This window comes from Corapipo altera, unplaced genomic scaffold (assembly GCF_003945725.1).
Source record: "Corapipo altera isolate COAL_440 unplaced genomic scaffold, ASM394572v1 180, whole genome shotgun sequence".
Classification (NCBI taxonomy): Eukaryota; Metazoa; Chordata; class Aves; order Passeriformes; family Pipridae; genus Corapipo; species Corapipo altera.
Genome location: NW_020884915.1, coordinates 3602310 through 3625040, shown reverse-complemented (window position 1 = coordinate 3625040; position 22731 = coordinate 3602310). Strand labels below are relative to the sequence as shown.

The window sequence follows — 22731 nt, the reverse complement described above, 5'->3', positions numbered from 1 at the left end:
CTTATGCTGAGTTCCCACTGCCACAGGAGGAGTTGGCCACTGCCCAAGCTGGGAGAAGCTACATTTCACATGGCCTTCAGTCTATGAAACCTTCAAATACCTGAAAGCCCCAAGCCAGTGTGAAAAAATAGGCATTTGCCCTCTAAATATGCAATTCAGTTCCCCAAGTCATCCTTCTCGTATTTTTTTAAATCCCAGCCCTGCCTCTCCATGAGGTCTGTCTTCTGGGTGCTGAACATGCAACAGCTTCAAGCAGAGATCTGCACGTTGTGGTTAATGGACAACTCTGTAATTACCACCGGAGGAGGCCTGAGGACATAGGAGAAATATTTTCTAAGTACTTAAAAAAATTTGCAAGCATATTTCCAACAGTGATTTAGGCACTTGGAAAGCCTAAGTCTCCTGAAAGTCAACAGCCCTCTCAGAAGTGCAAATCCTTTCTACAAACAAAACTCTGGCACTTTCAGGAATGTTAATTTTTCTCCTTCTTGACTGAGTTCATCTCCTGGTTCCGTCGCTTCCCAGGGCTTGGTACTCATGCACAGACATGCCAAGCTGCTCCAGGTGGGACAGAGCATCCTGAGAGGATGGGAGATGCTCTACAGTGCTTCAGAGAGGGAGATGAGTGATCCCTGTAGTGATGAATAATGGAGGATGCAGCCTGGAGAACAACTGAAAAGGTCCATGGCACATTCTTCCCATCCAAAGAAAAAGTATTTCCAAGCCTGGACATGTCTCGGAGAACAGCCATGAAGATACCTGACTTTCAGGGAAATTCTGCTTTTTATGGGACTTTGGCAAGACAATCAAGCCGACAGCCTCATTTTCCCTGTTCACATCCTCACATGCTGCAACCCAAGCCTTGAGTTACTCCAGCTGCTATTTCTCTCTTCCCTGCAAGAGGATGGAAAACCCCTTCTGATGGTCCTGGTGCTCCCAGCGCTGCTGCAGCTGCTGGTGGAGGAAGGCCACGTGCAGGTTCCTCTGACACAGGTCTGACAGCTTGGAAAGCAAGTTTTTATAGGTACTGGCTGCCACAAAATCCCTCACCTTACCTTCCCAGCAGCTGGGTCAGAAGAGTCCCCCCGGGATGGTGATCACCAAGCCAGCATTCCATGAGCTGGCTGTGGAGCCGCGGTGGATCAGCCACCACCGTCAATGCGGCGTCTGTTCTCAGCCCATCAGGAGTTCTTTACTCATTTTTTTATTTATTGGGTGAATTTAGCACGTGCTGAAGTGCTGAGCTGGCAAAACTGGGCAGTCAAACCCTGTACTGACATCAGCCAAGGAACAGGTTTGGTGGCACAATGCAGCACTTGTTCCCCATGGCAGGCAGCCCTGGGCCCCTTCCGAGCCCCCCCCCAGCCTTGGCCTTCACTGCCAGACAGAAAGGGGTAGCAGGCACCTCAAATGCTGTTGGTCTCAGGGAAACCATGGGAATCCAGATACCTTCCTGGATCTGACACAGGTGGCTTTTGGGAGATTTCTGGCCATCCTGACTTCACCCAGAGAGCATCTGTAATGTAACTTACACCCAAACCCCCTTTTGCCAACAACAATGACCCATTTTTGACCATTTGAGGTGCTGGCTTTTCTTCCCCCAACTCTCCCCAAAGGTGCTGCAATCCAGCATGCTGGGCAGTGCCTCAGGGAGAGGAAAAAAAAATGAGATATTTCTAATGCAAGGACCTGAAAAATTATTTAAAAATACAAATAACAAATGCTTGGCCTCTGGAATGAGCTGCAGGGTATTCCAGAGCAGAGCCCTTCTCACATGCTGGTAGCCAAACTCTGGCTATGTCTCCATCCCACAGGGTCTCGTGATGCTCCACTCTGTGCAGGGACCAAGGCTACAATCTGGGAGGGCTGCAGGAGCCGACTCACCCCCCATATCCATCCTCTTCCACAGGTTTTCCCTACCTTTGAACATCAGGGACAGGGGCTGGTGGCTGCAGCCCTGACAGCAAGCAAGCTGGAGAAATCCCTAGCAAAATTCCTTCATATGACTCTTCCCTTGGTAAAATAGCCAGCTGTGAGCTTTTCCCTGGAACACATCCCTGCAATCACAGTGGATCTACCAGAATAAGTATCAGCAGGACTGTGATCCCTGTGGTGATCACAGCTATTGCTCAAAACACCTTTCTTCTCTTCCACCCCGCCAGGTGATTGCCGCAATTTTCCCGGTTAAGGTGTAACGCTCCAACCTGTCAGCACCACCAGCCCTACCTCCCAAGCTGTCATCACCTCCTGTTGGCTCACTGGGCTACAGTTGCTTCAGAAAGCTGAAAATAACCCGGTGCCAGAAGGGAAGGGGGGAAGCGGGCAGCGAGCAGTGCTGCTCCATGCGAGAACAATGTGCCTCTGCCAGCCCTCCCGAGCCAACAAAGTCACCTCCACTGGGGGATTCTCTACCTGGCTCAAGTTTAAATCACTCTCCTAGGCAAACTTCTCCTGTAAAACACTTTCAGCCTGCGTTGTGATCTTTATATCATTATATATAAATGCTTTGGTCGTTTGCATCACAGTAAATCCTACCTGGCATTTGTGCCAGGGAAAATGCTCATCTGTGTTGCCAAGGAGGAGGGTCAGGTGATGGAGAGTGGAAAATGAAACTGGAAAATGGGTTTCCTTTGGTTTTGAAGCTCTGCAGAACTTCATAATAGCAGCTGGTGTGATTCAGGCCATACACACACACACACACACACACACACACACACATCACTCAGGTTCAGTGCTCTCCACTGCTCTTAAGGCACCCAGAATCTTCTCCAACTTCATCCCCAGGCCGGTTTCCCAGTGAGTGGGAAGGGGAGGGAGATGGAGAGGGAGCAGCAGCAGGAATGGCTCAGCCTTGAGGCTCCAATAACCGACTCTCCCTTTATAACCAAAAAGCATCTCAGCAGTTTTGCCGACAGGTCCAGGCTGCAGCACAGGCACTGGGACTGTGCTCTGGCCAAGCACATTATGAGTTCAGTGAAGCCCCAGAGAGGTCTCACCAGCACCTCACTTGCTGCAGTTTGGACTCCCCAAAAAGAGGGAGACACAGCTGCCTTCCCCCCAGGAGCACCGGTGACCGCTGCCACGTGCAGCTTCCAAGATCAACATTGCCATCGGGAGGAGGTTGGGGGTCTTACACATACCCTGTCCTCCCACAGAAGGAGCCTCAGAGCGATGAGGTGTTGGGAAAGAAATGACTGAAATACCTGAGGAAGGAAAACACAGGAGGCAGTGATGGGGTGTGTGAAAAGCAAACGGAGCCCGTGTGCCTAGTGCAGAGCAGAGCTGGGTTATACGTGGTGTTGCCACGTCAGGGAGCTCAGACTCATCCACTATTTTATTTAATTTTTAAATTTTATCTATGGAGGCATTGAGTAATTCATAGGCACCTTCCTTCATCAGGCTGAGGTGCTGCAGAACGTGCCTGCAGCAGCAGCCCCAGTACAGAGGGGATGGCTCCCTGCCCTGCTCACGGTGGGTACCAAAATCCTGCTCTGGTTTTCCATATCTGCCTTCCCAGCTCTTCCCTTTTCATCCACTAAAGAACAATATTTACTCAGCTCCAGTCCTCATTTTGCAATAACAGGCACCAGTGCTTACTTGGTGCACTGGAAGTCTACAGCTTTAGCAAATAATTTTGCTTTTATTCTGTTTGGTGTGAAAAACAGTTTTCACAAGTAGGCTCTGAAATATCTATTATCCTACCAAGTCGCTTCACACCACAGTATTAAATAAACAAAAAAAAGAGCAAGAAAGAGGCTTTAGTATTGTCATTAGTATTGACACTGCCTTTGGAGCCTGTGGAGATAATTTGGTTTTACTCATGGATTTGATCTTGTCTTTGGAGATCTGTAGCTGCCCCAGTGACAGTGAGGATGTTCAGGGAGATTCCAGAAGTGCAAAAGAAAAAGCTGTTATATGACCCACCAACAGGAATCCTTCTGGTGCTACAGAGCCCCAGGGAGGTGTTGGAGAGATGAATCCCAGAAATCTGGAGAAATACAGCAGGCACAGAAATGCATGGAATCAGAGAGCGGGGAACACTCCAGGACTCAACTGTCCCACCCATGTGCAACATCTCTCAGCATCCCACACGTGGGGACTCAGTCCCAGTGCAGCCTCCCAGTCCATTCCTATTCATAATAATAATTGGAGGAAAACCTCATTTCCTGCCTAGAACAAATATTTTCCCTAACAGACACCGAACCCTTTGCTATGAGCTGGAGAAATCCATCTGCTCAGACAACCCCATGAGTGATCACTGTGCATTTATTTCCAAGTTGCCATTCACAGCCTTTCACAGCCTCCCTGCCTTCTCCTCTGCATCCCAAGAGGCTGTGGCAGGGCATCCCTGGAGCAGTGCAGGGCCCCCATGCCAACACACTTGATGCTGCTGAAAGCCCAGTGGGGATGGTGGTAGCAGGCCCGGGATGCTCTGCTGATGATGCTGTTGCACTGCCATGGATTTAAGTGGAGTGGTTCTGGCATGAGCAAAGGTGACCCTGAACCTGGCTCATCCCGAGAGATGGCAAAACTTCAGGATTTGGAGTGGCTCATCTTTGGGGAAATTCAGTGGTGTTGGTAATTCGATTCATGCCAAGTTAGGATGAAACATCACTAATACAAATTTTTTAATTTTTTTAACCACATTTTTGAGAACCTCAGCCGTATTCCATTTTCATACTATTCACATAATTTTCATCATAAAAGAAATATTTCTATTATGCCACTGCAGTCTCACTTCAAGCCCCAAATGATAAGGCAAGACCTTATGAAAATCATAACCAAACTTCATGTCACTGTTGCAGCAGCACCAAAGAGGGACTATCAGCAAGTAAAGGGATGAAATCATGTTGTGGATGACCATAAACCCAGAGATTATGGAAAGGAGGTACTGTGGTGTGTAAACCTGGGACATCAAACACGAGGCAGGGACAGGACACCTGCACCCACTGCCATATCCAGGACCTGGTATCCTGCAAATCCAGTGCAGACCCGAAATGCACCTCACTTTTCTGACACAGTCTCCACTTTGGGCTGACTCTGAGTGCTTTTCTCTTGAAAGGAAGAATGAAGTGCCCTTATTTATTTATCTATCTATCTATTTATTATTATTATTATTATTGTTTATTTATTTATTTATTTATTTAGAATCTGAAATGCTTTGTGTCCCTCAGACACCTTGATAAGAGTTTTGCAAGACAAGAGGTTCCCAAATAACTGCTCTGATCATCACTACTGAAACTTTGCATTGAAAATATATTTTCTGCAAACTCACCAGCTGCTCGGGAGGTCACAGCCACATTTCCCTGTGCCCAGAGGAGCCATTCCCACAACTGCACTGGGCTTAGCCACAGATCCGAAATCTGCACCCTGCTCCAGCCTTTGAATGCCTCCAAAATCCTCCAGCAGAAGATGTGACCAATGAAGCATCTTTGAGGGGAGAAAAACCCAACCACCATCTACAAATCCTACCACCACCGCATCCACCTGAGCTTTGGCAGGGAGCAGCGAGCCTGGAAATCTCCTGGAGTGCTGGGTTTGGGGTGGCTTTTTTTTTTTAAACCAGCATGAAAAATTACTTTTGGCTTTTTTGAGCCAAAATGCCACTTTGGAGCATGCCAACTCCTTCAAGGATGACTCTCTGTGATTTCTAAAAACTGTTCTTCACGGTCACGCAGTGTATGAGCCCGGGGGCTGGAGGGTTAAACAGCATGTGGTGAATCAGATGTGCATCCTCGGGATACAATTGGATTTTGTCTGTGATTGGGACAGACACTGTCAAGCTTTGTTTGTGTTCCCAGCCCTGTCCTCCCATGTGAGCGAGAACAACGGTGCAACACCCAAGCCCAAATCCTTGCAACTCATGGCAGGATAGAACTGGGAACAGGGGATGCAGCCAGGAACAGGAGATGGATCAGGATGGAACTGGGAGAGACCTTAGAGCACCTTCCAGTATCTAAAAGGGCTACAAGAGAGTAGGAAAGGGACTTCTGACAAGGGCATGGAGCAACAGGACAAGAGAGAATGGCTTCAGACTGTCAGAGAGCAGGGTTAGATGGGATATTAGGTGGAAATCGTGAGGGTGAGGAGGCCCTGGCACAGGTTGCCCAGGGAGACGGTGGCTGCCCCATCCTTGGAAGTGTCCAAGGCCAGGTTGGATGGGGTTTGAAGCAACCTGGGATAGTGGAAGGTGTCCCTGCCCACGGCAGGGTGTGGAACTGGATCTTCAAGGTCCCTTCCCCCCCAAACCATTACGTGGTTCTATAGTTCTATATCAGCAACATGGGCTTGCACCAGCAGTAACCTCAGCAAGTACAGATTGGTCTACACTCTCTCACTGGACACCAGCTGAGGCAAGGTTTGCTATACTTCAGTAACTGTGAAGAACTGTTTGGCAAAGGTATAGAGAGGGGAAAAACCCATGAACAGTTTGTGCCAGGAGCAAACATCATTATGAACTTCCAATACTGAGTTAAGTTTTTTCAGCTACTTGTGTACTTAAGTAAAAAAATACCAGGGCAATGAAAAGATGGTAGCATGTGCAACAGTCTGGCCAGAGTTAAAACCAGCCAGCCTTCGAGGTCCTCTCTGCCCTCTGAACCAAGTCAGATCCTTTTGATCCTGAACTGAAGGTTTTTTCCCACCAGGCCACAAACTGACCTTTGCAGTCTCTCGTTCCTGTTTATTTAAAAAACACTGGGGCTTGGAAGCTGGAATCTGTCTCAAAAGTTACATCAATAGCAAACTATTTCCTGGGATACGTCTGGAATTTAAAACCTCCAGTTTTTCGCCTATCACTACATTTGGCAATATTTGTCACTGGCTCAAGTGGGTGCTGACGCCGACCAAGATCACTGTCACCCCTCCTGCCCTGCCAGCAAGCCTGAAAGGTGCCAAGATTTAAACAAAAAGTCTTCTTAGGTGAAAATGTAGAGAATTTTACCCCTCAAGGAAAGTGCTGGATGCTCAGAGGCCCCTTTTTCCATTCTGCAGTTTAAACTTCTTCCCACTCAGTGTCAAGACCTCAGCTTTGGGAGTGTACAAACTCCTTCGTGCACAGATCCTCATGGAAACTGTCCTTATTCCTTAGTTTGGAAGGGAGAACAAGGGGGTGGCCAGCCAGGCTCCCAGCCATTGTGAGCATTACACACTCCACTGCGTGTGGAGATCCTCTGGATCTCCAGCCCAGACTGGAGCTGATTTTAATCCCGAAAATCACGAGTACCACACATCTTCATTTCAGGGGGATGCTCCTGTGATTCCTGGAGACTCCATCATGTGAAGGCACGTGTTCCCTGCAGGACAGTGAGGTCACCCCATGAATGGCTCTGTCTGTCCACGGCAGCCAGGGAGCAACATGAATAATCCCGTTGTACCCAGTGCCTTTCCCACAACAGGCGTCTGTCAGGCACAAAGTCTTCCCTACAACTCATCCTTATCAGGCATACCCAGTGCTTCATCCTCACCATGTCCTCAGCTGGTGTTCAGCACCCTCTCATCCATCCATCCACCCATCCACCCATCCATCCATCCATCCATCCATCCATCCATCCGTCCCTCACAGCCCACCACAGGGACAAATCTATTTATGGGGAACTCATAACCATGGGATGCTCTCCATAACCCAAGGAGATGCAAGGGAATATTGTATTTTAATTGCCTTATTTATTCTATAGCAACTTTCTGTTCCATATGCTACAAGACATTATATAATACAGAGCTTCACAGAGGAGAAGTACTTTGCCAGTTGCCTGGGAGTTCTTGGTGTTCATGAGTACAACCTCTGTAGAAAATTAAATAGATGTAGAGAAAACTCAGGAGGAAAAGACCAGTACTACAGTATTTGGTATGAGGTGTAGCTCTTCAAATTGCAACTGCTTTGAAGGCTCACAGAGAAGCCCAAACCTCGTAGTGACATCAGAAATGGGGCACAAGTGCCATTCCCAAATCTTCATTTACTACCAGCATACAGATCCCAAGCAGGGCACTTACAGCTGGGAGGAGCCAATATATCTCCCCACGTCTGGCAGTTACTACCAGCAGTGCTATGCTTTACATTCCACAGAGATGTTTTGTGCCTTTCTTTTCATGGAAAGTTGTAGTCTCAAACACTACAAGACCATCCTCCAATTCCAGCCAGGGCTACTCCTGTTTTGGGTTAGTGTTGGAGGGAACATGGCTGGGGTTGAACAAATATCTATATCTATATATCTATGTCTATGTCTATGTCTATAGATATATCATAGAAAAATAGAATGGTTTGTTTGGAAGGGATCTTAAATCTATCAAGTTCCAACCTGCTGCCATGGGCAGGGACACCTTCCACTAGACCAGGTTGCTCCAAGCCCTGTCCAACCTGGCCTTGAACCCTAAATACATACATTTCTCTCTATATATATAAAAATATAAATGGTCCATGTGAAAAGCACAGCTGCATAAAGGATAGCTGTGTTTAGAACTGTGTTAACACGAATTAAAATCTCTCAGTGACAATCGCATCAAAATTTTAGAAGGCAGGAAGCAGAGTGGGGAAGAGACAGCGCGGGCTCGCGTCGCCGCAGCCGGGGACAATTCCAAACTCCCATTCCGGGCGGCCGCCGGTGTGACAGACATGTTGTGTCTCCCGTGCAGCTCCCGGGAGCCTGTGTGAAGGAACACAATCTGCTCAGCCCAGCACACGCCACCATCAGGGCTGGCCCATGGCTCGGCTTCCCGGAGATGACTCAGACAAGCCACCAAAGCCAGTGTTTGCGCTGCCACGAGGCGTTTCAGCACACGGCACCCCAGATCCCCAAAAACGTTGACACGGAGATTTCACAAAGCAGCAGATGTGGAGGTGAGAGATATCAAGTCCCTTTGGAGAGGAATTGCACTGGAATTGCTCTCTGCCACACAGCATCCCAGGCAGAGTTTACTTTTATTTTAGAAAATCTGTTTTTATCACCTGGTACACTGAGACGCTTTTCCTTGTGCCTTGCAAAGGCTGAAACCACCCATTCCTGCCAAAATCAGCTCAGCCCGAAGAACATGTGGGGTCTAAGCCACCTCCCATCACCTTTGTGACATTTCTCATCTCTTGTATATTTTAGGTGCACCCACATCAGGAAAAGAAAGCCAGGTCTTTGAGAAACCTCCCAACTTGTGAAAAAAACCTGATTCCAGACATTTCTGATCACAGCCTGCTGGTACAGACAAGGTCCCTGGAGCTGTGAGACAGAGAGCACTGTGCCTAGGAAGGAGAGCTCGCTGTAAGGAGATTAATTAACACACTGTCAGGGCAACTGCCAGGATCTCAGAGGTGGGATGTTGTCCTCTTTGGGCTCGTGCTTTATGTGGAAAGAGGGAATAAAAGCTGAGATTGGAAAGGAAGCCCAAGCCCTACACTGAAACGGGAGGATGGCTGATGTCCTCATGTTAAGGAGGTCAGAGATGCCAGGTCAGGCACCCAAACTCTCCTTGATTGGGGTGATGAAGAGAAACCAGCTTCTTCACACCTCACCTGCCTCCAGACACGGGATAATTAAATAACACATCACCATCACACGCGCACCTGAGTATGACCTGCCAGGTTCATACCCAGTTCAGAAGCAAAGAGAAAGCAGAGTAGAGTGTTGGCATGCATTTAAAAAGAGCAGAAGGATTGCTGTGGTGCTGTGGCTTTTAAAAATTGTTGCTATTTCAACGACAACCATGTTCATGGTTTGGTTTCTGCCCGAAGTTGAAGCCTGCCTGGTTTGGTGCCACATGAGTAAGTAATAAGGGGAGGGATATGGGCTCACCTCCCCTCTCTGAGCTATGGGAATTGCAGACAGAAAAGACACAACCAGGATTCTGAGGAATTGAAGGCAATGTTTTCCCAACTATTTTCCCTCCCAGCTTAACTTTAACATTTAGGTCTCTTTCTTAATTAGCCCAGTTATGTGGCCATGTAATTGCTTCCAGGAGCGGCTCCCTTCCCTCCTGCCTGGCCTAAATATCCCTCCTGGTATGAAGAAAACATTTCTTTCAGGTCAAATTATTTTTATTTTGATTATGGTATGGGGTTTGAGGCCTATAAACACATGTGGTCACCAGCACAAGCAGAAAATTAACTGATCCCCTGCCAGAGCCAGATGCTGATCCAGCACCCAGCACCCCAAGGCTCAGTCCCCAGCTCTGCCTTTAGCACTCAGGGAACTCATGGCATGCCCCGTGCTTTAATTTCCCATCTGTAAAGAGAATAATCTGGACATTTTGGTTTTCCTTTGCTTTGGATCCTGAAGACCATTGCACACAAGGCATTTCTACACCGTATAAAGCCAGATTTGAGCACACTTGCAGCCATGCAGACACCTTGCCATTATTTCAGCTCTTTCTCTGAAATCACCCAACTTTCCAGTCTCCTGAAGTGGACACATTAAAAGCAGCCTGGGAAGGTCCCCAAAACTGCAGGGTTTTCTTGAGCACACTTATCCCCGTCTCCTGCATGAGGAATTAGTTGGTTTTCCCGGCATTCCTGTGCTGGGGAGGGCTCTGACCGTGCCCCACCAAAGGCAAGAATGCTCACCATGACTTGCCTCATCGTGCTCGTCCCTCTGTGCCAGTCCTCCCACGCGGGGAGCAGCCTGCCAGCGCTGCTTTCCACAGCCCAACAGCTCTGAAAACCCCGGCCCTTGCACATCTCCCAGCCTTGCTTTCTTCCCTCTCTGCTCCAGCCCTGCTGCCCCAAACCCAGCAGCACATCCATGCCTTGGGGATTCGCCCACTGCCAGGGCACCCGAGCCCGGCTGGGTTTCCTGTCTGGAAACTGAGAATACTCCATGGGACCTGCTTGGACTGGATCCCAGCGGTGGAGTTCCTTAGTGACACTGTTGTTGGTTGTTGGTTGTAGCAACCGCCGGGCATTCGGCACTGGCCACCCAGCCTGGATCAGTGGGAAAGGAGGGGGTAGGAAGGGGGGTGTCCACTGCTCCAGGAAATCCCTTCTCTCTTCCTACAGCACTCATCCCTTGCAGTGTGGAGCTTCCAGACCCTTTCCTTGTATCGTTTCTTGCAGAGGATGTACCACCCCAATGCTGAGCAATGCCGAGTGCTCAGGCATTGCTTTCTCACTTTGGATATTTTGATATATCCAAAGTGTGGAGGACAGCAGCCAGAGAAAACACAGCTATTCCTCAAGACGAAGGTTTTCCAGGAACATGGACTGAGCTGCTTTTGGACGTACAAGTGATTAGATTTTTGTCATCCTTGGATCACCTGCCCATGTCAGAGGCTGTCCAAATTATAAATGTGTGCCTGGGCCCAGAATCCACTGCAGGGAAAGGGAAGCTCCTGCTGACTTGCAAGATATCCCTGACCAAGACCTTTGTTTCCTAGCCAACAAACTGTCCCTCTGGACTAATGGGCTGGAGAAGGTGGCTTTGCCCCACATCATCTTCAGAGGGCAGGGAAGGTCAGTGCCCAGCCAGAGTCTGGACACTCTCCTTCTCCCCTGTCCATACCAGAGAATCACAGAATGATTTGGGTTGGAAGAGACATGAAAGATCATCTCATTCCACCCTGCTGCCATGGGCAGGGACAGCTTCCACTAGACCAGGTTGCTCCAAGCCCTGTCCAACCTGGCCTTGAACACTTCCAAGGAGGTGAAACGACATGTGCCTTCTTGTACAGAGGGAATTAGGAGGGGACAGTTCTGCTGTTCCACTCTGTGGCTAGTAAAATACAGTAACACTTGTAAGTGGTTTTTACTGCCCATCCAGCTTATTATCTAATAAAATAAGCTTAGCATATTAAATGTTGTTGCTGTGATTTATCATTAGACAAGAGCAATCCTTGTGTTATCCCCCTGCTATGACCCAAATGCAGGATTCCCTTGCCCTTTTTATCCTCTAAGCTCCTCTGGAGCAGGAAAAGCTTATCTCTTGCTCCAGCACCACTGCACTCCTTCAAACACCCTCTGCTCTGCCAGGCACGAAAGACCATAAAATATCATGTTCTTGAAAGACCATAAAATATCATGTTCGTGTAAGAAGAAAATGCACACACAGCAATGGATCTCACCCACTGGGTATTTCCCAGCTGTTTCTCCATCCCACCTGCTGAATTGCCCCCAGCAGTTTTCCTGCAAACAACAAGGAGATGCCTTGCACCAGACAGGCTTTGCTGGCCTTACAAAAAAGTATCAGGACAGATGCTCCTGTCACAGGTGAGTCTGGTATGAAGCACAGAAGGCAACCACATTGAACTGAAACCATGAGGGAAGTTTTCTGGCCAGTAGAAGGTGACAGCTCACCCTGGGAGGTGGCCAGGGTGCCCCTGCTCCCACAGTGGGAGCCCTGGGGTTTTCACACCCGTTATCTCCATCCCACACAGAGCTGGTGGTATCACTGGCTTCATGACTATAAATTACTGATGTGGGAAATGTCAAGTCCTAAAACTGCAGGAAAAGAAACCTTATGAGTGTGAAATGGAAACGTTGCTCATGCTGTCCCTCGATGCAGCCTCTTGGCTCTGTCTCTCACTAGAGCCCAGTCATTTGGTCCTGCAGGGAGAAGACTCAGGAGCAAAACTCTCCGTGATTTCTGCTTCAGATCTGTTATCTGGCTCTGCACGGCAGATTGAAGAGGGAGGTTGTGCTCTGTGTTTGGAACTGAAAATGAAACGTGATAACATCTCCAGAGTGGAAAATTACAGAGGCTAGGAGCGAGTAAAGCCCGTAGCAGTAAGAATTAAGCTCCTGATGGAGCCAGGGCTGGGTGCCTCGAGGTGCTGCCTTCATCTCGCCATGGCAGGCCCAGGACTCCTCTCACCTGAACTCAAAACTGTGGGGTTTAACATACTCCTGCTTGAAACCCGTGCCAGGAGGAAACAATGACATGGTGGACTCGGTGTGTGAAAATCAGTGTAGAACAAAAATGCAGGAAAGAAGTCCATTTGGAAGGGAATGGATATTCTGCTTGGACAGAAGGATGTGTTTCTGCATGCCACAGACCCACCTTGGAGGATGCTAAAAGCTCTTTGGCAAAGCAGAGAACAGCTCTTTATGTCCCCTCACTGCTGAGCCCCCTTGCAGGGACAGCCCCGCCGCCTCTTACCTGGGTCATCTTGGCGAGGTCCAGCGAGGGCCGTTGCTCCTGGACCTCCTCCGGTCTCCGCCGCTTGACTCCCACCTTTTTGTCGTTGAGGACGCAGGGCTGGGAGCGGCTCCGGGAGAGCCCCCCTGCACGGCGGCCCAGCTCCGGCGTGGAGGCGGGCGTGCTGCTGGCCGAGGGCGGGCCGTACTCCGAGCAGGAGAAGCGGTCGTGTGAGCAGGACAGGGACCTCTGGATGTCCACCCGCTCTCCCCCGTGCCCACCAGCAGCCGTTTTCCTGGGCTGGCACCCCATCCGTCCGCCGAGGGCGGGATGCTCGGCGCAGAGCGGGTTGGAGCGCGAGGGCAGGCTGAAGCTGGAGCTCCTCTGCATGGTGGCGAAGCCGTTGGAGTAGCGCTGCACGCTGCCCCCGCTGTAGCACCGGCGCTTCTCCACTGGTGTCCACACCTTCGAGCCCAGGGGTCTCCACGAGGTCCCGCAGCCCGACATCTCGTCGGAAAAGGAGAGCGAGCGGCACTGGCGCTTGCTGGGGGGGGCCGAGGCGTTGCCGTGGGGGTCGCTGAGGCTCAGGTCCTTGATCAGGTTGGTGACGGAGCAGGTGCTGGTCCCCTCCCTGGGCCAGCGAGGGCCCTCCTCGCCCTTGTCCGACAAGCAGTCCCAGATGCTGGCGCCCGGCTGCTCGAGCTGAAGTGGACACTTCCTGCTGAGATCTCTCCATCTGTCATTTTCTGGTTCAGAAAGGAGGGAGGAAAAAAAAAAACAAAAAAAACAAACAACACACACGCACAGGCATTAGCGTTAATTAATTCTGCGTTTCGCTTTTCTATGTCCATAAACAAAAGAGTAGCATATGGGACGTTTTCCAGTACAAATTAATTAACTCTTGGAATATGGTTTTCCGAACTGCCAGCAGAGCAGGTTGTACAGTGTAGGTGGAGAGAGAGACTAAGTGACAATCCCAGCAGGAGCAAAACTGCTAGAAGAAGATGAAAACATGGCTTTGGATATTCCAGATTTCACTGGCTGAGGGGAATTCAGCAGTATAAAGTGATGTGGCCATTGGTTGTCTCTGTGCTAAATCACGTCTCAGATGTGGGTGGTTTGTCCTGGGTTCCTCAACCAATAACTGCCTGAAAGGCTCACAAAAACTGAAAGTGAAGAGTACAAATCTGGGGCAAGATAGACCCTGGGGGACAAAATACCAGAAAGGAGACAAGAGAGGTGTTGGGATGGTCCTAATAGAAAGAGGGGTGTCCCACCGGGCACTGATCTGCCTATCTACTTGGCGTAGCACAGAAACCCCAACAAAGTCACCAGAACCTACAAGAAACCAAAAGCCACCGCAACACCCATCGAGCTGTCCTGCTCTCATCCAATGCTAAAACAGCACTGCTCCAACAAAACCAACTTATCCCCATTAAGGCTCTGAGCATCTCTCCCAAACTGAGCCCAAGATAGTGTCAAACAGAAGCCATGCAAGATGTTGTTCTCTAGGTCCGTGTTGTGAGGCTTATCATCCATCTCCCCTCCATCCCCCAATATCTCTGGTCACCTGGGTGCTCTGACCCAGGTGTCCCCCTGTCCAGTTACCCCATGGAGCAGGAAGGTGCTATGGACACTGGCTACCCACACTCTCCTACTCTGCTGCTGCAACCTGGGTTTAGCATCCCAGGTGTACCTAGCACAGACAATTGTTTGCATCTCTCTAAGAAACAAAAGGCTGAGCATTTATTTAAAGGAACAAACTCCTTAATAGGTTCACCATTTAAAAAAAAACCCACTTATTTTATTCCTCTCTTACATAGACTTATTTATTTATTCCTCTCTATTTCATTCATCTTATTTACAGAGGAATTTGTTCCTCATGCAAATTTGGCTTTATTAAAATCTTTCAATGCAGCACAGCAAAAGATGGTGGCGACCTGCTGCATGGTTTCAGGGTCAGCATAAAGATATTCCTTTTATCAGATGGGGTTTGCAGTGCCTGAGTAAAGTTCCAAGAAACCTGGACCTCCAAAATCTTCAGGCTGAGACGTATAGGGCTGCAGGCAGCTTCATGGAGGAAGACTGCAAACATGGTTACAGCTGTATTCAGAAATCATAGAATCATAGAATAGAATCATAGAAACACAGAATTGTTTAGGTTGGAAAAGCTCTCTGAGATCACTGAGTTCAACCATTCCCCTATCACTGCCAAGGCCACCATAAACCCATGGCCCCAAGTGCCACATCTACATGGCTTTTAAATCCCTCCAGGGATGGGGACTCCACCAATGCCCTGGACAACCCTTTTCATGAAAAAGTTTTCCCTAATATCCAATCTATACCTCCCCTGGTGCAACTTGAGGGTGTTTCCTCTTGTTACCTGGGAGAAGAGACCGAGCTCCATCTGGCTACACCCTCGTTTCAGTTAATTATTGAGAGTGAGAAGGTCCCTCCTGAACCTCCTTTTCTCCAGGCTGAGCCCCCCCAGCTCCCTCAGCCGCTCCTGGTGCTCCAGACCCTTCCCCAGCTTCCCACCAATGACCATGTCAAAGAGAGGATCGAGGATGATGATCTCATTCCCACACACTTCCCGCTGACAACAAAAGAAGAAAGCAAAGCACTGCCAAGGTTGGGCTGCCCTGCATGGGCTGCTCAGGCGGACGGGGCTCTCTGCAGATACACCACTGACGCTCAACAGGAAAACCATGGTAGGACAACCCCGCCGGCTGCTGCAATGGAAAAAAGTCATCACCCAACAGACTTTCACTGGTGCCTGTTTTTGTCGTCGGCTGCTGCAAACAGAGGCCAACTGTGCCAGCCAACCGTCGCTGCCAAGTTTCACATGATCGTATCTAAGCCATGCAATATTTTTGGGGGGTTTTTGGGTATTTCCACTCAGGCAGCCGAAGGATGAATTCAAAGCCGTACCCAGCCCGCAGCTGCAGGTACCAGCCTGATAGGGAAGATGCAGCTGTGGGGAGTGCTTTCAACAAAGGTTTCAAGTCAGGAGGTCAGATTTGGGGCCCCTTACACCACTGTTGGCCAATTTTCCCATTTCTCCCTGCCTCCAGCTCCAGCCACAAACAGCCTGGCTCTGCCCGCAATAACCGCATGGCATTTCAACCGCTGCTCTCCTCATTTTAATAAACACAATGAAAAGTGAGAAATGTGTGCTAAACAACTTCATCTATGTTTAGATCTTTATTATTTTTCCTCTGTATTATGCTGCCAGCTCAGAGGTTTCTTAGGTCAGGTCAGCAGACAAAAGAAACAGAAATAGAAGCCGATTTTTCATGGCAAGCTGCCACAATCCTCTGGCCGGAGACTGTACAAAGGGCCTTGGTGAGGAGGATACGGGACACCTTCCTCTTTCACCTCTGCTTCAGCACAAACAGCTATAAATCTTCCAAACCTTGCAAAGAAAATGTTATTAGCACCACTATCCCCAGCCCCAGCTTCAGGTTAATTTACTTTTCCCCTTACACCATGAAAGCTGGCACAGCCTGGCCCCCCCAGTCCCATGGACATCACTGACCAGTCCCAAAGTGGCAAATATTCCAGAAAATGGGTTTTCAGTGCAAACAGAAAGCAGGTTTCACTGAAACAGTTTGAAAACTGGGTTATCTGAGGGCTGAAGGTGTAATTAAAGAACTCTGGAAAGCCTTATTGAGGAAAAGCAGCTGGTTTTCTGCTCAAATTTTTAAGAGTAAGATTCCCATCCTGCACACACTGATAACAATAATTGCACTGGAGCCATTAATTCTACTGCAGTTAAACATGTATTAATTTTCTTAAATTACAAACCTCAGCCTGGTTTACCCTGAGGCAGTAATTTGTTCCAGGATAAAACCCACCATAAGAACCCCTTGATTTGCAAGTGAGATGTTTCACTGGGAAACTCTCCTTTGCCTATTGGAAAATGACAGAGCAACCAGAGCACAGTGTAAGTGCAACTCGAGGGAGTCCCCCCTGCTTAAACAGGCCCTTCTTGGCTGTTAGTGTCCTCGGATGAAACAGCACCTTACTTCTGGATTTTGACTTAAAACTGCAAAAACAAACACTAACACCTCAGCAACATCCACCTGTTCTTTCATGCAACCTTCACTGCAACAAACGAAGCCAGTGGTCCGGGGCACGAGGCACTCATGGGCTCAAGTCACATCCCAAAATCAAGGAGATGAGTGTTGTCCTCCACACAGCCCCAAGAGCTTTGCACAGCCCCCACAGAGAGCAGGATCTATCCTCAGAGTATCGCAGCCAGGTTTCCAAATGCTGAGCTCCAGGTTTTGCAGGAGCAGCACACGGACACGTCGGGCACTTTGCAGCTCCAGGATGGCCCCAGACTTTTTAAATGCTGCTCTGGTGACACCGAGTAAATTTTAATGACCACTCTCATAAGCACAGAGAAGGGTGTAAAACCAAAATGCTGACACAACTTTAACTACAGCGACACAAATGTGCTGCTATAATATTTTTACAGTTCTTTTTTATACATAATGCATGATCCTTCTGCTCAAGTCTCCTCTACGTTCTTTTCCCGTGAAACAATTTACATTAATACATAATTTATTACAGCAACTTGTAAAGCAATTAGAGGTTTCAATCAATTTTTCTTATCCTTTTTGGCAGATAAATTCTGTTTGGATCTTAACCCAAACATTTCTCTCCACACAGGTGTGCATCCAATTCCCTTTTTTCACATGTTGTTCAGGTTGGAATTTGGTCTCACAATCCCCATGCATGTTGGAAAGGCAGCCTGCATTTTCCACTGCCCCCTGTTTACGTTCAAGAGATAATTTCTAAATGTGGAACACATTTAATGGCTGTAATTAGCCGATGGCAGTGCCATAGAGCCTTCCCAGCGCAGAAATAAGAGGAAAATATGATGCACAGACTGTGCTTCAATGGGAAATGAAAATAACAGCCCCAAAATCTACTCTGGAGAATAAACACACCTGTGGGCTGCAGGTTGCTCGTGCCAACAGCCTGCATGGGGGAGGGAAATTCCCCACCTCGATGGCAAAATGTGCCCTGGTGAGGTCTCCCGGCTCCAGCTACACCTCACCAGAATTCCTTGTGTGGCTTATTCTCTTTGTGGGTTGCCTGTGCTTGAACATGCATCAAGATGCTGCTCTGCGCTGAAGGCCTTTCCAAAAAAATACCCCAAAATTCCAGGAAAGCTTGGTTCAGCAACAGGAGACATGTAAGCCCAGTGAGTGCTTTCAGGATGCAACCAAGGGGCATCATCTCCATAAAGGGGTTCAAAGGCTGGATTTGATCTTGGAGGTCTTTTCCAGCCTTAATGATTCTATGAGTTGGCATTTCTTCTGTTTTCTTGGCTTTCTTCTGTCACCCACGTAGGGTGAAAAACCACTTCCAAGTGAGAGGTGTGCAACAGTGAACCCAAGGCTGCAACCCCTGGCACACTTGGAATGATGGTGTTGCCAAATGGTGCTGGTGGAGAAGAGTCCCAAAGGGCAGACAAGCTGACCTGTGTGCTTCATCCATCACCCCACTCTGCCACAGTGCCCTGCAAGGACAAATTCTGAGAGTGCTCTCCCAGGGAAAAAGGAAATGATGGTTACTTTGAAGAGCACTTCACAGCGGATGAATGCAGGATCTGTTCCAAATATGTTCAAACCCATCCTCCTCCTCCTCCCTTTTACAACCAGGCCTGTGCACACGATGCCACTCCAGGACTCTGATCCTGCAGCCACAGTGACTGCGTGAGCAAGCACCTTGTCACAGCCTTAATAAAACCCTGACTGCAGCTCACCTCAAAGATAATTTCTTGCTTACACAGAAAACAGGAGGCCACAGCTGTCAGCACACGCCCACTGAGCTTCCCTTACAAGGCCAGGTTGGACAGGGCTTGGAGACACCTGGTCTAGTGGACGGTGTCCCTGCCCATGGCAGGGGGGTTGGAATGAGATGGTCTTTAATGTCCCTTCCAACCCAATCCAGTCAGTGATTCTGTGATACATGACTGGACTAGTGCAACCTCTGGTGCTACCAACTTGGATGCTGAGCGCTTCTTACGTATCTGCCAGGGAAAAGTCACTCAATGCTGCCAATGCCTTGTTAGGATATTGTAAATTTTCTTCTGTCATTCACGCAAAAACAGAAAAATTTCACTATAGGAAGTCAAAAATAGTAGAACTGCAGAATGGTTTGTGTTGGAAGAGACCTTCAAGACCAACCAGTTCCACCCCCTGCCACAGACAGGGACACCTTCCACTATCCCAGGTTGCTCCAAGCCCCATCCAATTTGGCCCTGAACAATTCCAGGGATGGGGCAGCCACAGCTTCTCTGGGCAACCTGTGCCAGGGCCTCACCACCCTAATGCCCCAACTTTCTAATATGTCACCTTCTTTCTCTAGCACAGTCACCAATATATTCACTGTGAACGTGCTATGGAGACTGCTGGGGAATGAAAGGGGGAAAAGGACAATTCTTACCCTCCCTGGCGTTTCAAGGACCCATCAAGGAGAAGGGAAAACAGAAATTATTGAATTTATACTTTTAGGCATTTCATCTTCAATGTTCCTCCAGGCAAAGGACTATATAAAGATATCCTAATCTTTTTAGTAATTACTTCATCACGCCAGTAGGGCTATTTCTCATAAATCTTAAAAATCAAAAGATTATTTAGGTCACCTTGAGAAGTGGATCTAGTATTGCATCATCTAATATCAAGTCTTTAACAATGTTTACTCAATACATTGAGTTCTATTACAACCAATAATCCTTTTTCAAAGTCTTGTGGCGTTTAGTACCTTACAAGGGAACTCCAGGGTTTGGATGATGCCCTCCCTGGCAGAGCATGGGCTTCCCTCTGCCCTGTTGCCCCCTGGTCACCAGGACCAGATATGAGCTGCCTTCCTGCCCAAAGCTGTCCTCAACCCAGAAGCACCAGGAAGACCCTGTTCTAAGATCCTCAGCCTCTTCTGGTTAAAACCCCAGAAAATTCAGCCAACCTCCCTCCAAACCCCCAGTATCTTACCTAAGTCTATGAGTCTCAGCCTCCCATTGGCTGTGCTACCAGTCCAAACTTCACTGTGTTTATTTATCTCAGTGCTTTCCACCAAGAGGAACTTGGCCCTTTGGCCTGAAATATTGCCCCAGTTTTGCATTTGGTGCTGTAATAACCATGGGGCTTATTTAAGAAATCAAGCAAGTTTTGATACTGGATTAGTCTGTGATCATGGCTCATGTTTGGAGGCATCAAGATCACTCAGGAAAGATGCCTGAAATAAAACCCAGCCAACTAATGGCCTTTCATGTTGGAGAGAAACAGGCTCCTCTTGACTGGCATGGTGAAGACCATTACAGGGCAAGCTGAGGTCAAGGAGGTGACATTCAGTTCCCTCAGAAAGAGGATGATTTGGCAGACACAGAAGACCATCACAGCACCAGGAAGATGCAGAAGGCTTTGTAGAAGCTCTTAAAAGACAAACTGCTTTTCAATTAGGCAGAGACTCAACATATCTGTTGAAGAGCTTGCCAGTGCCACAGCGCAAGACAAAACCATCTGATTTGGGTCTTTTGTTCCTCATTCATGTTTGACAGGCCAGAGAATGGGAACAGGCTGTCTCTACCCTTTCTTGACTTTGATGCTTGTGATTTTCATCTGAAAAAAACCCCAAATGCTCTCCATCTCCCCTGCACCCCCAATTGACTGGAGCTATCAGAGAGCTTGGGAGACATCTCCTGTCAATGCATGTGCCCAGCTCTCATTAACGCTAATGAGAGTTGTGTCCATGAAGAGAAGGGGCAGCCTCTTTGTAAAGTATTGGCTTTCACAGCAAGTAGCTTGGCTCAAACCTGACCTACAATTTTAATTGGGTTTTGAGACTTCGCCCAGTGTCTGGCTCCCCGCTACGAACGCCAAAGAGCTAAACCTAACAGCACATCCTCTGGCACTATCAGTTTTCAGGATCATCAACCAAGGCACAAATCCTCCATCAATTTTGGTGGCTGTTCAGCATAAAAATTGATAGCAAGCTCAACATAAAAGGCATCAGACATCCTGTATCGTGGTTACTGCCAACGGCAAAAGTAAGTCATTTTCCTTTACTGTTTGAGGTCTGTCCAAACACTTTGTGCCAAGTGGTGGAACATTTTGGTGATAATACTGTTATTTATTACTTGCATCGTGCAAACATTCAAGAGCCACGGTCATGGGCTGGGTACTCAAACGCAACCTCAGACCCCAAATGTTTATAATCTCTCTGTATGAGTTACTCTAAAAATAAGCAAATATAGCAAAGGGGAGGGGAAAGGAGACAAGCAACTCCCTCAGCAATGGCAACAGGGCACCTCTGGGGAGCAGAGTGGCACAGGTGTGATGGCCACCACCAGTGGGTGGTGGGGTGGGTGCCCCTCTGTTCCCACTGTGTGGGACAGGGTGCCCACCCCAAAGTCTGCAGGGCAGTGCTTTCTGGAGACATCCAGCTAGTCAGGACATCTTCCCGCCCATCGCTATGAGGAAGCGGGAGTGGAGGTGGAGTAAATACAGACAGAAGTTTCTGTTACTTACCCATCACGCCACAAGAGAAGAGGGTAGGTCCTTGACTCATCTTTGGAGTGTGCTGCAAACAACCAGAAAAACTATTCACTTCTCGCAGACTCGACCTGGGCACCAGAAACCTCCCTGCCTCGGCAAAGTGGAGAGGAGAACCTTGGGAGCCTGCCACGGTCTGGCTTTGGCAGGGACGAGGGGACAGACCCACTCACCTTCCCTCAACAAAACCACACTTAATTAAACGCTGTGCAGAGTCGTTGTCAAGGCCTGAGCTTGCAGATCATGGGTCCTGCAGTTAGTCCTTACCCATGGAAATAGCTGCAGAGAGGTCCCCACTCCCAGGACCCAAAACACCGGAAAGCGGGAGCTGCAGCTTAGTGGTAATTCTGGATTAGGCAAGAAAGCAGCAGCAGTGGTATCTGAACCACATCCAAGCCCATTAAGGCCCCCCTGTCTAGGTACAAAGCAGCCATTTAGTTTTTTTAAACATAAAATGTGTTTCTAAGGCAAGGCGCTCTCACCTCAGCATTTCTGGGGAGTCTGCACTTGGATTGTGCTGATTTGCACTAAAAATAGGGAAAAGTGCCACTATATGGGTACAAAATAATCCCAGTTGCTTTTTACACTCTTTTTTTTTCCCCAAGAATTTTCCTCTTGACAGCATAAGAGACACCATCAGACTTCTAAAAATGAGCATGGATGGTTTTACATATAATAAATCAATATGTCATCGGCAGCTGCATGCCATTTCAGCTATGCCTGCAAAAACACACTTTCACACTAATTGTTCTTTTATTATCCCTAAAAATATCCATATTCTGGCTTCTGAAGTGTCTATCCTGGCAACACCACGCCATCTGACCGAGGCTTTACATCATCTGAGGGGAGCACCAGCACGGTCTCCACGTTCATCTGCGCTGCCATAATTGTGTTTTATCTGGCATTAGGTCACTGCATTCACACCTCCTCTCCTGATCCATGTTTTACACGTTGCCTGCTCTCATAACCATGGAACCACAGAATGGAAGGGAGTTTAAAGACCATTTAGTTCCAACCCCCTGCCCATGGGCGGGACCTTCCACTAGCCCAGGTTGCTCCAACCTGGACTTGAACACTTCCAGGGATGGGGCAGCCACAGCTTCTCTGGACAA

General features: G+C 48.5%; 1 protein-coding gene across 1 annotated transcript in view; it reads right to left on the bottom strand.

The window, feature by feature from the left end:
- Positions 1-22731, bottom strand: part of FAM53B (family with sequence similarity 53 member B) — a 46748-nt gene that overhangs the window by 3928 nt on the left and 20089 nt on the right. The window contains exons 3-4 of the mRNA XM_027655272.1: positions 21596-21647; positions 13074-13798 (exon numbers count right to left, since the gene is read on the bottom strand). Of these exons, the coding sequence (XP_027511073.1) occupies positions 13074-13798; positions 21596-21647 (777 nt within the window). The remainder of the gene's footprint in view (positions 1-13073; positions 13799-21595; positions 21648-22731) is intronic.